At 43.2% G+C, this 14,838-nt stretch overlaps 1 protein-coding gene across 5 annotated transcripts in view; it reads left to right on the plus strand.

Moving 5' to 3' along the window:
• ift122 (intraflagellar transport 122 homolog (Chlamydomonas)) overlaps window positions 1-14,293 on the plus strand; it is a 35,564-nt gene extending 21,271 nt beyond the window's left edge. For 3 of the 5 annotated variants that reach the window (XM_055932053.1, XM_055932054.1, XM_055932057.1), the window contains 9 exons: window positions 4,210-4,350; window positions 4,477-4,598; window positions 6,024-6,124; window positions 9,981-10,146; window positions 10,277-10,388; window positions 10,467-10,595; window positions 12,806-12,882; window positions 13,003-13,167; window positions 13,789-14,293. In XM_055932053.1, the coding sequence (XP_055788028.1) occupies window positions 4,210-4,350; window positions 4,477-4,598; window positions 6,024-6,124; window positions 9,981-10,146; window positions 10,277-10,388; window positions 10,467-10,595; window positions 12,806-12,882; window positions 13,003-13,167; window positions 13,789-13,875 (1,100 nt within the window). In that variant the 3' untranslated portion in view covers window positions 13,876-14,293. The other 2 variants (XM_055932055.1, XM_055932056.1) reach the window with 2 other exon arrangements.
• The last annotated feature ends 545 nt before the right edge of the window (window positions 14,294-14,838 follow it).

A 14,838-nucleotide genomic window follows, 5' to 3' on the forward strand; every position in this document is an offset into this window, starting at 1 on the left:
TTAATGTACAGTACCAGGGATTTTCAGGGGGGTGGGGGGGCTAGACATTCAGGGAGAATAGAAATTCCAAAAACAATGAATTTAGCAATATATATTTTATTATTATGTTTGAGCAAAAGAACACAGCATTAGCCACGGCAAAATGCATAGAATTGCAGGGAATTAGCTTTAAAACTGACCAAATTGTTCTCATCTCCATGGAGACATTTGAGAACAATTTCTCTCAAAATCAGCAGCACCGACGAGCCAATCGCGCCCCCTGCCACGCCCACGGCCTAAGCTCCTTTTTGATCCATAAAAAACCCTGAGTGCTGTATCCAATCCATCCTGCATAATATCCTCTGTGTCTTGCTGTGTGGAGTATAGAGTTGAACAGGCCTGGCTGTGTTTCAGCCTGGCAGTAATCTGGCGTTGTGCTGACTGTATTGTGTTTTAGTGGGGCAGTAATGCTGTATTGTGCTACCACCACAGTGATTGTAATTGACTTTAGGCCCCTGTAGCGTTGTACCCTGGTGGTTCCTCACCTGGCAGGGCTGACTGGTCACTGACTGTAACTCCTCACCAACGCAACATTGTTGTAACTGAGCTACATCACTGAGTTATGTGGGCCCAGACCACAGACCGTGTTAATCATCTTTAGCATAGTGTGTGTTTGGGGGAGTGTATGTGGTTTGTGCGTGCGTGCGTGCTTGTGTGTGTGTGTGTGTGTGTGTGTCTAGCTGTATGCATGTGTGTCCTTACACTAACCAGCAGCACTTGACTGTGTTTTATCTGCCCGGCTGCACCACTAATATTTATTGACTCCCTGTACAAGCAGCACAGACAGGGCTGCCTCCCTGGAGATGCCTTTAATTAGCGAGAGATAGCAACATGAAGAATAGGACACATGGGCAATTCAATTAAAGGGATACTTTGGGATTTTGGCACTGAAGCCCTTTTATCTACTTCCCCAGAATCAGATGAACTTGTGGATACCATTTCATGTCTCTTGTGTCCAGTATGAAGGAAGTTAGAGGTGGGTTTCGCGAGCCAATGCTAACTAGCGTTAACATAATGACTGGAAGTCTATGGGTATCTGCTAGCACATAAAAATGGTATTCACGAGTTCATCTGACTCTGGGGAAGTAGATAAAGGGCATCTTTGCCAAAATCCCCAAGTATCCCTTTAAAATGTATGCCAAACAAAAAACATTGATTTCAAAGTTTAACAAACCATATAACTCTATTCACAAAGACTATTTTTAACAATTCACACTGAACATTTTATAATAATGCAAAGTTTGGTAACATAATTTCTGTCAAATCTCCCTTAGTTTTTTTATGTGACCTCGTTTTCCCCAAAAATATCTGCTCCGAATTAATATTCAAAGATGTCTGCAGAAAGAATGGGGTGTCAGCTATGATATGACACCTTGAGTTGAATAAAAATATATTTTGGTTATTGTAAGTGAAGTGGATTTACACCTGATAACAGAATTATGGTTACAAAATTTCATAATTTGACCCTGATCTGTACTACACAGAAATGCATAATTATGGATATGAATGTCATTATCTTCATGGTGATGTATCCTAAATAGGTACACAAAGGTAGAAATATTCAATATCCTTTCCATATTTGGGTATTATCCTACACACTGGCTGTTATTGTAATGAGTTCCGCCACCAAACAAGACCACATTTGGTGGGGTGGATCAAATCTGAGCCATCCATAGACGTCTACAGTATGTTTAACACGTTTGGACATCAAATTACAGCACTATAGAGTACAATACCACACAGAACAGTAGAGTACAGTATAGTTAAGTAGAGTATAGTTCAGTAAAGTAGTGTATAGTTCAGTACAGTACATTATAGTGTACTCAAGTGTGCTCTACTATGTACTGTACTGAACTCTACTGTAATATTCTTTACTTACTGTGCCTTACTGTAATGTGTTGTCCAGAATCATAGATGTCTATGATTGGTTCAAGTTTGGTCCGCTCATCAGATATCTGGACGTTGAAATCAAGGTTGGTCCGGATCGGACCGAAAAACTACATCTAGACGTTGAAATCAAGGCCACGGTGGACTGACCAAATTTCAACTACTTTTCAGCATCCATTGACGTCCGGTGTCGGCCGGTGCTCAGTGGGTCAGGATGCTGGTTACAGTAAATAGAAAGAGAGGGGACTCATGGGTAGGTTTACGTGTATTCCAGATAATAGCTAATATTCCAGTTTAGGTCTAAATTAGGATCAGTTTACATGCACCTTTGAAATCCCGCTCATGAGTATCCATCCCTGCATGCATAAATAAACATAATAATCATAATTGTCTGTCATTACTTGATGCTCTAGAATATTAAATAAAAACATGCTCACCAGAATGATGTCAGAAATCAACAGAATGAATATAGCATCCACAATCTAGTTGACATCGGTAAAGTTTTCTCGTTCATTTCTGCTTCTCTCGCGTAGCAAAGACACTTAGGGAATGGGGAGATTTTCCGTGCAAGATTTCCAAATGACATCAGTTTGTTGATTGGTATTAAGAAAATGAAAAGCTGTGAAAACGATCCAACATGTTTTTGAGTTTGTCTTCGATGCATATTTTATGTGGTTGAAAGTGAAATGCTGTCAGCTTTTATGTCGCTGGAAAAAGTTGCAGGGTTAGTCTACACAGCACAGTCCCTAATTGCACATTTACATTTTCTCAAGATGAAAGAAATAAATCATATTTCTCCACTCCTGTTCCCGAGAAAAAATTACATTTGGGCTATAATTTTACAGCAAGAAACACTTAATTCTGCATGAGTTAATATTATAAAAGCCTACATGTGAGGCCTACAGTCAGTCTCGACTTTACTTCAGGTACTATTCCAGCTATTACTGGTCCCATCTGAACTTAAAGGTGATACTCTGCAAAACTGAGCCTGCGCAGACTACAAAAACAACAGTAAACGGGATAAGATGTTTACATGCCACAGTATCCCGTCAAGATCAGCATATCCCAAACCCGGGATAGGAGCTTTATTGGGGTTATTGTAAACGGGATATTATGTTGATAGTGTCAACTCAAAAACACAATACTTGAGTATCCTGGATAATAACGGGATTTTGGTGTGCATGTAAACGTGGTCAGTAAGAGCCAGGAGAGGTGACATTTAATTGAGGGAGAGAGAGAGTGGGAGAGGTTGTCCAGACATTTTGCTTTGACCACCAGACGACAGAAAGAGAAAGAAAACAGTTATGAGCTGAACATAACAGTATGTCAGTGGAAAAAAGGGCAGTAGCAGGTGACCCAACTGTGGTTTGTGACTACTATGATTTCCCATTGTAACCAACTCAATTGCAGAAATTCCGTTACCAAATGTGTTTTAAATTCTGTTACCGATTTGGTAACAGAATTTCAAGTATTAATCACTTAATAATTCATAAACAAAATTGATATCAGTAACAACACTATAACTAATTGGTAGGTGTACCTTTGCTTGTTACTTCTGTGAACTTTCATTATCTTTAAGCTAGAACATATTGAATGTGGGGTAACGGGACAAGGCACTGTTTCTTAAACTTACAGATGGCAAAAAAAAGTGTTTATTAGTTAGCAGGTGTCTTTACTTCAAAATGATTGTGTTTTGATGTATTTCTAATACCCGTTAAGACTTTTTCTGGTAGGTGATGTCTAAGACCCCTTTTCCATCTATTTGACCAGAAATCAAAGCCTTTGCTTAACACATTTTTAGGTTGGAAAATGGTTCAAACATTTATATATGCCTTAATTTTTCAAAAATATAGATTCGTGACTTTCATTTGACATCCTTTTTGGCATGCTCCTATGAATGTCACATGTTGGTGCTCATGGGTCCTTTTGCATGGAAATGACCACGTGTTTATTGGAGTTGTGCTTTCTAAGTGGCATGCTGGTTAAAATTTGGGAGTGGATTTGTTTTAGAAGATGTCTGTTTGTGGTTACTAGTGAAAAATGAGGAAAACATTGTCTCGTATACGTTAAGTACAAATTGTCCCGTGTGTGTCTGTGTGATATTGTTAAAATCTGGCAGCCTGAGAATGAAAGGGGTGTAATGGGAAAGGGGTCAGCTCCTATAAGGCTGAAACTCTATTGTCGATGCAATAGAAGCAGTGTTAAGCGCTGCTCTAGCTCGCAATGTTCCCCCTTCATCGCCGCAATTAAGTCTCTTCCCTCCCTTCTCTCCTCCTCCCGCAGCGTTCCACAAGGCGGGCCGACAGAGTGAGGCTGTGAAGGTGTTGGAACAGCTTACCCACAATGCAGTGGTGGAGAGCAGGTTCAATGACGCAGCATATTATTACTGGATGCTCTCTATGCAGTGTCTGGACATCGCTAGGGGTAAGTAGGTCTACCAACACCAATATACCTCTTACTACTATCACCACTGAATTCCTACCGTAACTGGTTCATTTTTATTTTGGTGCGTGTGTGTGTGTGGGGGGGGGTTGCGTGTGTGTGTCACAGAAAACGAAGAGAGGAAGGAGGAGATGCTGAAGAAGTTCAAGCGTTTCCAGCACCTGGCTGAGCTCTACCATGTTTACCACTCAATACAGCGTTACACAGTAAGATGCTCACCACAGCTGAAGGTAGGGACAAGTAAGAGTAGAGCCAAGTAAGTGTAGTTAAGACTAAGTTAAGGTTGAGTTCAGAAAAGTTAAGAAGTTAAGAATAGGCGGGGTTGAGAGAGTTGAGAAAGGTAGATTGCAAAAGATCCCTTCAGTCCCTTAGTTGAAATAGGAAATGCTTCTGGAATCCGTTCCAATTTAGCCAGACACAACTACAAAGCATAACTACGTTATATATACAGAGAACATTCCTGAAGATTCTGTCAACAACATCCCTATAGCTACAATCCTACTCATGTTACCCACCACGGTCAACTCTCTGAACCCACTATGACCTCTGTTTCTATAGTAACCAGTTAATTGGTTGATCATTAATCAGGATAACCCCTCTCACCAGCAGCCCCCCCCCCCCTCGCCAGTGCTTGGTTCTAAACAAGCTATGCCTGGTTATAAGCACTCTGTCTCTTTAGGCTGGTTTTCTGTGGCTGCAGTACCCCTGGCCTTTGTCTGTGTTCTCTCTCTCTCTCTCTCTCGCTCTCTCTCTCTCTCTCTCTCTCTCTCTCTCTCTCTCTCTCTCTCTCTCTATCTCTCTCTCTCTCTCTCTCTCTCTCTCTCTCTCTCTCTCTCTCTCTCTCTCTCTCTCTCTCTCTCTCTCTCTGTCTCTGTCTCTGTCTCTGTCTCTGTGTTTGTTTTTACAGTACTAGTCACACCCCTGAAGTGAGGAATCCCTGTGATTGAGTCCAGAGCAAGAACCTTCTATACCTCACTTTAACTCTCCCAGGCACCTGGCTGTGCTGAGCCATCAAACACCGTGGGAGCTAGCTGGCGCTGTACGCTAATGAACACTCCCTGCCTCTGAACCTAGCCCCTGTGAGAGCAGTGCTCTGTGCTGTGAAGGGAGTCTGTGGCACAGCTCAGGCTATTCTTCATCTTCAGAGTAGTGTTTAAGGCAGGAGAGAGAGAGAAAAAGAGAGGAGAAGAAGAGGGGGAGGGACAGACACATGATCATTGTGCCTCTGAGACCCTTACAAAGGTGCCCAAAGCTGTGTGTATTTGATTGATGTTGTTATGCTCTCTCTCTCTCTCTCTCTCTCTCTCTCTCTCTCTCTCTCTCTCTCTCTCTCTCTCTCTCTCTCTCTCTCTGCCTCCCCCTGCTACATCTACCTGCCTCTAATTCCCTGTCTCTTTCTCTGCATCCCCTCTCCCTTCCTGCTACATCTACCTGCCTCTATTTCTCTCTCTCTCTCTGCCTCCCCTCTTTCTCTGCCTCCCCTCTTTCTCTGCCTCCCATCTTTCTCTGCCTCCCTTCTTCCCCCTTCCTGCTACATTTCCCTCCTCTCTCTCTCTTTCCCTCTATTTCCCTTCTCTCTCTCCCTCTGTCTCTGCCTCCCCTCTTCCCCCTTCCTGCTACCTTTCCCTCCTCTCTCTCTTTTCTCCTTTCTCCAGGATGAACCCTTTAGCTCCCATATGCCTGAGACGCTTTTTAACATCTCCAGGTACCTCCTACACAACCTCACCAAGGACGTGCCACTGGGCATCTCTAAAGTGTATCCTTCCAATGTTAAAGGTAATCCTACAGGTCGGAAGCAGTATGCTCAAATCCATGTGTCCAATGTCACCTTAAATGTTCATAGAGTTCACAGGCTGATTACCTGGTGAGGTAGAGAGAACATTAAGGAAAAAGAGAGAGAGAAAGTTGGTGCCAGGGAACAAAGAGGGTAGAGGAAACAGACCAGCACGACCACGTGAAGGGAGATGGGCAGGAAGAGAAGACGCCAGAAAGAGGCACATCTTCATTTACCAAAACAAACCTGATTACCCCACACACACACACACACACACACACACACACACACACACACACACACACACACACACACACACACACACACACACACACACATAGAGCGAGAGAAAGGGGTAGGAGCATGGGGAAGGAAATACCAGGCTTCCAGAAGGAAATAGGGCTCTGCAGCTGGAATCCTCTCCGGCCACACGGTGCTGCTCGGAAAACTTTGAACCAGCATTTATGGTCTTAGCAGGCTCTGGTCGGAATAGTGTGGCACAATGTCATGGAAAGCACCACATACAACACAGAACAGTAGATGAGTTTTTAACAATCCTGATACTGGGACTGGCGGAGAGGAGACCTGTTGGAGCTAGTGGAGGAATCCCAGTTACAGGGCTTCTGCAGCTGCAAGTCATTGACCTGGTGTTGCCTTTCTCCAAGGGCTCCTCAGTGCACAACAATCTCAATCCATACAAATACAAACAGGCAGCAATTTCCTGTGCTCAAACACACACATGCAAGGATGATTACACAAACACTTACACACAAGTATACATTCCTCTAATCACACCACTTTTAAAGGAAAATCCAAGGTAGTTATTTTAGAGAGGATCAGTGCATCTATCACAGAGCCAAACAGAAAGAATGGGACTTGTGGTTGCTGGCAGTGGCTATGTTTAACATACATACACTGCTCTGATGAGTGTGTGTAGTGCCAATTGTGTGCCCAATCCCTGATCTTGAGTTCTTGTTTTGGAGTTGGAAGACGTTTCCATTAGGCACTAAGTTCAGTTTGGCCTGTCCTACCCAAATACACTATACAGTTGAAGTTGGAAGTTTACATACACCTTAGCCAAATACATTTAAACTCAGTTTTTCACAATTCCTGACATTTAATCCTAGTAAAAATTCCCTGTCTTAGGTCAGTTAGGATCACCACTTTATTTTAAGAATGTGAAATGTCAGAATAATAGTAGAGAGAATTATTTATTTCAGCTTTTCTTTCTTTCATCGCATTCCCAGTGGGTCAGAAGTTTACATACGCTCAATTAGTATTTGGTAGCATTGCCTTTAAATTGTTTAACTTGGGTCAAACATTTTGGGTAGCCTTCTACAAGCTTCCTACAATAAGTTGGGTGAATTTTGGCCCATTCCTCCTGACAGAGCTGGTGTAACTGAGTCAGGTTTGTAGGCCTCCTTGCTCGCACACGCTTTTTCAGTTCTGCCCACACATTTTCTATAGGAATGAGGTCAGGGCTTTGTGATAGCCACTCCAATACCTTGACTTTGTTGTTCTTAAGCCATTTTGCCACAACTTTGGAAGTGTGCTTGGGGTCATTGTCCATTTGGAAGACCCATTTGCGACCAAGCTTTAACTTCCTGACTGATGTCTTGAGATGTTGCTTCAATATATCCACATACTTTTTTCCTCATGATGCCATCTATTTTGAGAAGTGCACCAGTCCCTACTGCAGCAAAGCACCCCCACAACATGATGCTGCCACCCCCATGCTTCACGGTTGGGATGGTGTTCTTCGGCTTGCAAGCTTCCCCCTTTTTCCCCCCGAACATAACAATGGTCATTATAGCCAAACAGTTCTATTTTTGTTTCATCAGACCAGAGGACATTTCGCCAAAAAGTACGATCTTTGTCCCCATGTGCAGTTGCAAACGCGTAGTCTGGCTTTTTATGACGGTTTTGGAGCAGTGGCTTCTTCCTTGCTGAGCGCCTTTCAGGTTATGTCGATATAGGACTTGTTTAACTGTGGATACAGATACTTTTGTACCTTTTTCCTCCAGCATCTTCACAGGGTCCTTTGCTGTTGTTCTGGGATTGATTTGCACTTTTCGCACCAAAGTACGTTCATCTTTCGGAGACAGAACGCGTCTCCTTTTTGAGCGGTTTGACGGCTGCGTGGTCCCATGGTTGCGTACTATTGTTTGTACAGATGAACGTGGTACCTTCAGGCGCTTGGAAATTGCTCCCAAGGATGAACCATACTTGTGGAGGTCTATAATTTGGCTGATTTCTTTATATTTTCCCATGATGTCAAGTAAAGAGGCACTGAGTTTGAAGGTAGACCTTGACATACATCCACAGGTACACCTCCAATTGACTCAAAATGTCAATTAGCCTATCAGAAGCTTCTAAAGCCATGACATTTTCTGGAATTTTCCAAGCTGTTTAAAGGCACAGTCAACTTAGTGTATGTAAACTCCTGACCCACTGGAATTGTAATACAGTGAAATAATCTGTCTGTAAACAATTGTTGGAAAAATTACTTGTGTCAAGCACAAAGTAGATGTCCTAACCGACTTGCCAAAACTATAGTTTGTTAACAAGAACTTTGTGGAGTGGTTGAAAAACTAGTTTTAATGATTCCAACCTAAGTGTATGTAAACTTCCGACTTCAACTGTATATACAAAATAATGTGGATACCCCTTCAATTCAGTGGATTTGTGTTTTTCAGCCTCACCCATTGCTGACGGGTGTATAAAATCAAGCACACACCCATGCAATTTCCATAGACAAGCATTGGCAGTCGAATGGTCTTACTGAAGAGCTCAGTGACTTTCAGCGTGGCACCGGCATAGGTTGCCACCTTAAAAATCATAAAAATCGTTCAACAACGGCTAGGCCACAAAACCTCACAGAACGGGACCGCTGAAGTGCGTAGTGCGTAAAAATAGTCTGTCCTCGGTTGCAACACTCACTACAGAGTTCCAAACTGCCTCCGGAAGCAACGTCAGCTCAAGAACTGTTAGTCGGGAGCTTCATGAAATGGTTTTCCTTGGCCCAGCAGCTGCACACAAGCCTAAGATCACCATGTGCAATGCCAAGCATCGGCTGGAGTGGTGTAAAGCTCGTCGCCTTTGGACTCTGGAGCAGTGGAAAGCGTTCTTTGGAGTGATGAATCACGCTTCACCATCTGGCAGTCCGACTTACAAATCTGGGTTTGCCGGATGCCAGGAGAACTCTACCTGCCAGAAGGCACAGTGCCAACTGTAAAGTTTGGTGGAGGAGGAATAATGGTCTGGGGCTGTTTTTCATGGTTTGGGAAAGGACTCTTAGTTCCAGTGAAGGGAAACGTTAACGCTACAGTATAGAATGACATCCTAGATGATTCTGAGCTTCCAACTTTGTTGAAATAGTTTGGGGAGGCCCTGTCCTGTTTCAGCATGACAATGCACAAAGCGAGGTCCATACAGAAAAGGTTTGTCGAGATCGGTGTGGAAGAACTTGACTGGCCTGCACAGAACCCTGACCTCAACCCCATCAAACACCTTTGGGATGAATTGGAACGCTGACTGCGAGCCAGCCCTAATCACCCAACATCACTAATGCTCTTGTGGATGAATGGAAGCAAGTCCCCGCAGCAATGTTCCAACATCTAGTGGAAAGCCTTCCCAAAAGAGTGGAGGCTGTTATAGCCACAAAGAGGGGACCAACTCCATATTAATGCCCATCATTTTGAAATGAGCTGTTTGACGAGCACTTTTGATCATGTAGTGTAATTAGGATACAATTTGAAGAGAGTAAACTGACCCCAGATCTGTTGATAAGGGCAATGTCTACTTGTATCACCTTGTTGCCCTTGACAATGGGTCTCAGTAACACTCTTTATGCGTTGGCCAAGCAGAGTAGAACCCTGGGAGCGTTTAAACTAGCCAGACATGCCTATGAGAAGCTCCAGGACCTCCACGTTCCCTCTCGCTTCCAGGAGTCAATGGACCTGGGCAGCCTTACCGTCCGCTCCAAACCATACCACGACAATGAGGTGTGTGTTTGCATGCATACATGCGTGTCTGTGTATATGTGTGTGTATATTTACTTTTTTTAAAGTTCTAGTGGAGCGTGTATCTTATACTTTGTGTATTTTCACAAATGTGTGTATGTGTGTAACTCAGGACCTGATCCCCATGTGTTACCGCTGTTCCACCAACAACCCCCTGCTGAACAGCCAGGGCAGTGTGTGTATCAACTGCAAACAGCCCTTCATCTATTCAGCATCTTCATACGGTAGGTTGACACCAGTCTCTTTGTAAATGGATGTTTGGTTCTGAGGTGTGTTATTAATCATGTATCTCTGTACTGTAGAGGTCCTTCCTCTGGTGCAGTTCTACCTGGACAAGGGTATCGGTGATGAGGAGGCTGTGTCTCTCATTGACCTGGAGGTCCCTTGCATTGACAGGAAGGCTGCTCGCTGGCAGGAGATGAGCAGTGGGGGTATCCTTTACCTGATGAAGTATACACCACTAACATCTACGCATTTCTCATGACCAGTTTTATCTAATGTGAATAGTCTGTATGTAAAGGTTGTGTGCTCATACATGTTTCCATACAGACACACATTACATACAGTATGTGTCCTTACCAGAACCTTGATTCTGATTCTGCCCAGCACCTTGATTCTGATTCTGCCCAGCACCTTAAGCTGTCAAGCTGAAGTAATCTTAGATTTAATAGAGTTAGAGGGGCTCTTCTCTCTTGTCAGAATGACACTACACCTCAGAGACCTCTCTGTCTGGGAGTAACCTGCATTAGCTGACACACAGTGTTGGGGAGTAGAGAACTATATGTTATTCAACTAGTAATTCAAATACATGTTGCAGTAGCTTGGTGGTAGTTGTTCGAAATTAATGTCTTGGTAGTGTTTTCAGTAGTTAATTACATACTATAGCCATGTAGTGGTGTCGCTACCTAATGAAACTACTCACTACTCTTTTTGCGAAAAGAAAATATGGGTGAAGTAGGCAGCCATTTCCTTTCTGTTTTGGCATCAGACCGGCCTAATTCTCACTTGAAATATAGTTTTTGTGTTTAATAGGCTAAATGACACGTTATATTAACATCTGACTGCAGAGGGATCTGTTTAGATATTATAATTTATCACAAAGTAGTTTGGATATATAGTTTTTCAAAGTAACTTGCTCTCTTTGACATATGAATTAGAGTATCTTTGTTTTTCCCGATGTTGGTTGCATAAAGTGACTGCATGAGTCTGGTATACAGTGCATTCGGAAAGTATTCAAACCCCTTCCCTTTTTCCACGTTTTGTTACGTTACAGCCTTATTCTAAAATGGATTAAATATATATATTTTTTCATCAATATACACACAATACCCCATAATGACAAAGCGAAAACAGACATTTTTGCCATTTTTAAAATTTTATTTACATGAGTATTCAGACCCATTGCTACGAGACTCGAAATTAAGCTCAGGTGCATCCTGTTTCCATTGATAATCCTTGAGATGTTTCTACAACTTGGAGTCCACCTATGGTAAATTCAATTGATTGGACATGGTTTGGAAAGGCACACACCTGTATATATAACGCCCCACAGTTGACAGTGCATGTCAGAGCAAAAACCAAGCCATGAAGTCGAAGGAATTGTCCGTAGAGCTCCGAGAGAGGATTGTGTCGAGGCACAGATCTGGGGAAGGGTACCAAAACATTTCTGCAGCATTCCACCAATCAGGCTTTTATGGTAGAGTGGCCAGACAGAAGCCACTCCTCAGTAAAAGGCACATAACAGCCTTCTTGGAGTTTGCCAAAAGGCACCTAAAGACTCTCAGACCATGAGAAACAAGATTCTCTGGTCTGATGAAACCAAGATTGAACTCTTTGGCCTGAATGCCAAGCGTCAAGTCTGCCGGAAACCTAGCACCAACCCTACTGTGAAGCATGGGGGTGGCATTATCATGCTGTGGGGATGTTTTTCAGTGGCAGGGACTGGGAGACTAGTCAGGATCGAGGGAAAGATGAACGGAGCAAAGTACTTAGAGATCCTTGATGAAAACCTGCTCCAGAGCGCTCAGGACCTCAGACTGGGGTGAAGGTTCATAGACAACGCAGGAGTGGCTTCGGGACAAGTCTTTGAATGTCCTTGAGTGGCCCAGCCAGAGCCCGGACTTGAACCTGATCTAACATTTCTGAAGAGACCTGAAAATAGCTGTGCAGCGACGCTCCCCATCCAACCTAACAGAGCTTGAGAGGATCTGCAGAGAAGAATGGGAGAAACTCCTCAAATACAGGTGTGTCAAGGTTGTAGCGTCATACCCAAGAAGACTGGAGGCTGTAATGACTTCCAAAGGTGCTTCAACAAAGTACTGAGTAAAGGGTCTGAAAACATATGTAAATGTGATATTTCATTTTTGGATTTTTAATACATTTGCAAAAAATTTTAAAAAATATATTTTTGCTTTGTCAATGTAGGGTATTGTGTGTGTTTAGATTGATGAGGGAAAAAACAACAATTTAATACATTTTAGATTAAGGCTGTAACGTAACAAAATGTGGAAAAGTCAAGGGGTCTGAATACTTTCCTAATGCACTGTACGTTGTGAGTGTGTGAGAGCAGAGAACGATGAGCAGACGTGGTGTGGGTATGAAGGGGAGAATGTGAGAGGAGCAGCTTCTTTAACTGTATCAGAGTCCCAGTCTCTGAAGCTGGATGATGGCACAGAAGACACAGAGGAGGACCCTTTCATGGCCAAACTCAGCTTTGAGGTGAGGATCTGGAGGATAAAGGTAGAGAAGGAGGGAGGTGAAACTAAAGGGAGAGTAGAAATGGAAGTGGTCAGTATGTGTATATTCTAATATGTGGACCTGTGTGTATCTCCTTAACAGCAGGGGGGCTCTGACTTTGTCCCGGTGGTGGTGAGTCGCTCCGTGCTGAGGTCTATGAGCAGGAGGGATGTCCTGATCAAGCGCTGGCCCAAACCCCTGCAGTGGGAGTACTACCGCTCCTTACTGCCTGATGTCAGCATCACCATGTGCCCCTCCTGCTTCCAGGTACTGAATAGATGGAACACACACACACACACACACACACACACACACACACACACACACACACACACACACACAGCATTGAGCTTCATGCCCCCCTCACACCTATCACACACACACACTCACCCCTATCACACACACACTCACCCCTAACACACACACTCACCCCTAACACACACACACACACACACACACACACACACACACACACACACACACACACACACACACACACACACACACACACACTCATTCCCCCTATCACACACACTCACTCACCCCTATCACACACACTCACTCACCCCCAGGTGCTGTACTTAGGAGGTGAAACATTATTCTAATCATTAAAACATTACACACTACCCTCACACACACACACACACACACACACACACCTTGGCTCTCCATGGCCCTCTGGCAGAATCTCTCTTCTATCCTTAATCTTTCACTTATTTTTACTTTCTGCAGTGTTTCCTTTACCAGGAGTTAGATTTGGATAAAATGTTGCTATTGGCAGTGCTAGATGTTGTGTTACTGGCCTCTGCTACCTTCCTTAGAGAATCCCTGCTCTGCTCTGTGTTCTCTGACCTATGCTTCCTGTCTTCTCTGGTGTGTTTCCTCTAGATGTTCCACAGTGAAGACTATGAGCTGCTTGTGCTTCAGCACAACTGCTGTCCCTACTGCCGTCGGCCCATCGATGAACCCAACTGACCTCCCCAAACTGGTCTAGAATCAATTCATCCATCTCACAATTCATTCATATCTTCAGTTTCACTCTTGCTCTTCTGAGCAATGTTCCATCCATATGCTGGCAGCCCCAAACCCTCATGGATGTTATTTCAGGGATGGGATTATGAAGATCATTATAGTCTGCAACAAAAGCACATCTTCAGCTGATCAACGCTATAGAATGAACAGGATGAGATCACACAGATTTACGAATGAACTCTTCTGTCTCGAAAAACGTATTTTAATTCACTGGTATTTATTGTTGCCGTTATGTGTACTTTAACTCTCTAGCATTCCACATTATTATTTAGGTAAATAGTCATTGTGGGATGTTTTTTTTTAAAGAGTTGAATATATTGTATTTTTATATTATTAAAGTAAAAAAAAATATTTAATGAAAGGTTTCAATTTCTCCATTTGTTTTGTGCACGAGTGTGTGATTCAGGGTTAGAAATGTGTTTAAGTGTGTTTGCATCGGTGTGTGTTGATATTCTTCTCAGCGATCCACGGGCAGTCTGACAGCTTCACAGCTCTAACACCTAACACCTTACTGTCCCACACCTTACCACAGGATTACTGTGTGTGAGCTTACGTGCCATGCTACCAAAATGAATATGCCTAACAAAATCTTTCTGATGAGTGTTTGTGTGTGTGCGAGAGGGAGAGGATATGTGTGCAACAGAAAACGTTTTCTGCTCCTTTCCTAAGTGAGGTCCATATTATTCAGTGATTAAGGATTAGGTTACCACTGCTGCAAATGAGTTGGAACACTCTGGAAATTACATTTACACTCCCTCTTCTATAAAGCCTGCTAAATTATTCTCTGACAAAGTTGACACGTCAGGCTGTATAAGCAGACTGGTACAGTAGCCTTTAGGCGTCTAGGATAATGCAAATCTCTGACAACCTATTCTCTAGTGCATTACTTTTGGCATATATGCTTTT

This window comes from Salvelinus fontinalis, chromosome 8, assembly GCF_029448725.1.
Source record: "Salvelinus fontinalis isolate EN_2023a chromosome 8, ASM2944872v1, whole genome shotgun sequence".
NCBI lineage: Eukaryota > Metazoa > Chordata > Actinopteri > Salmoniformes > Salmonidae > Salvelinus > Salvelinus fontinalis.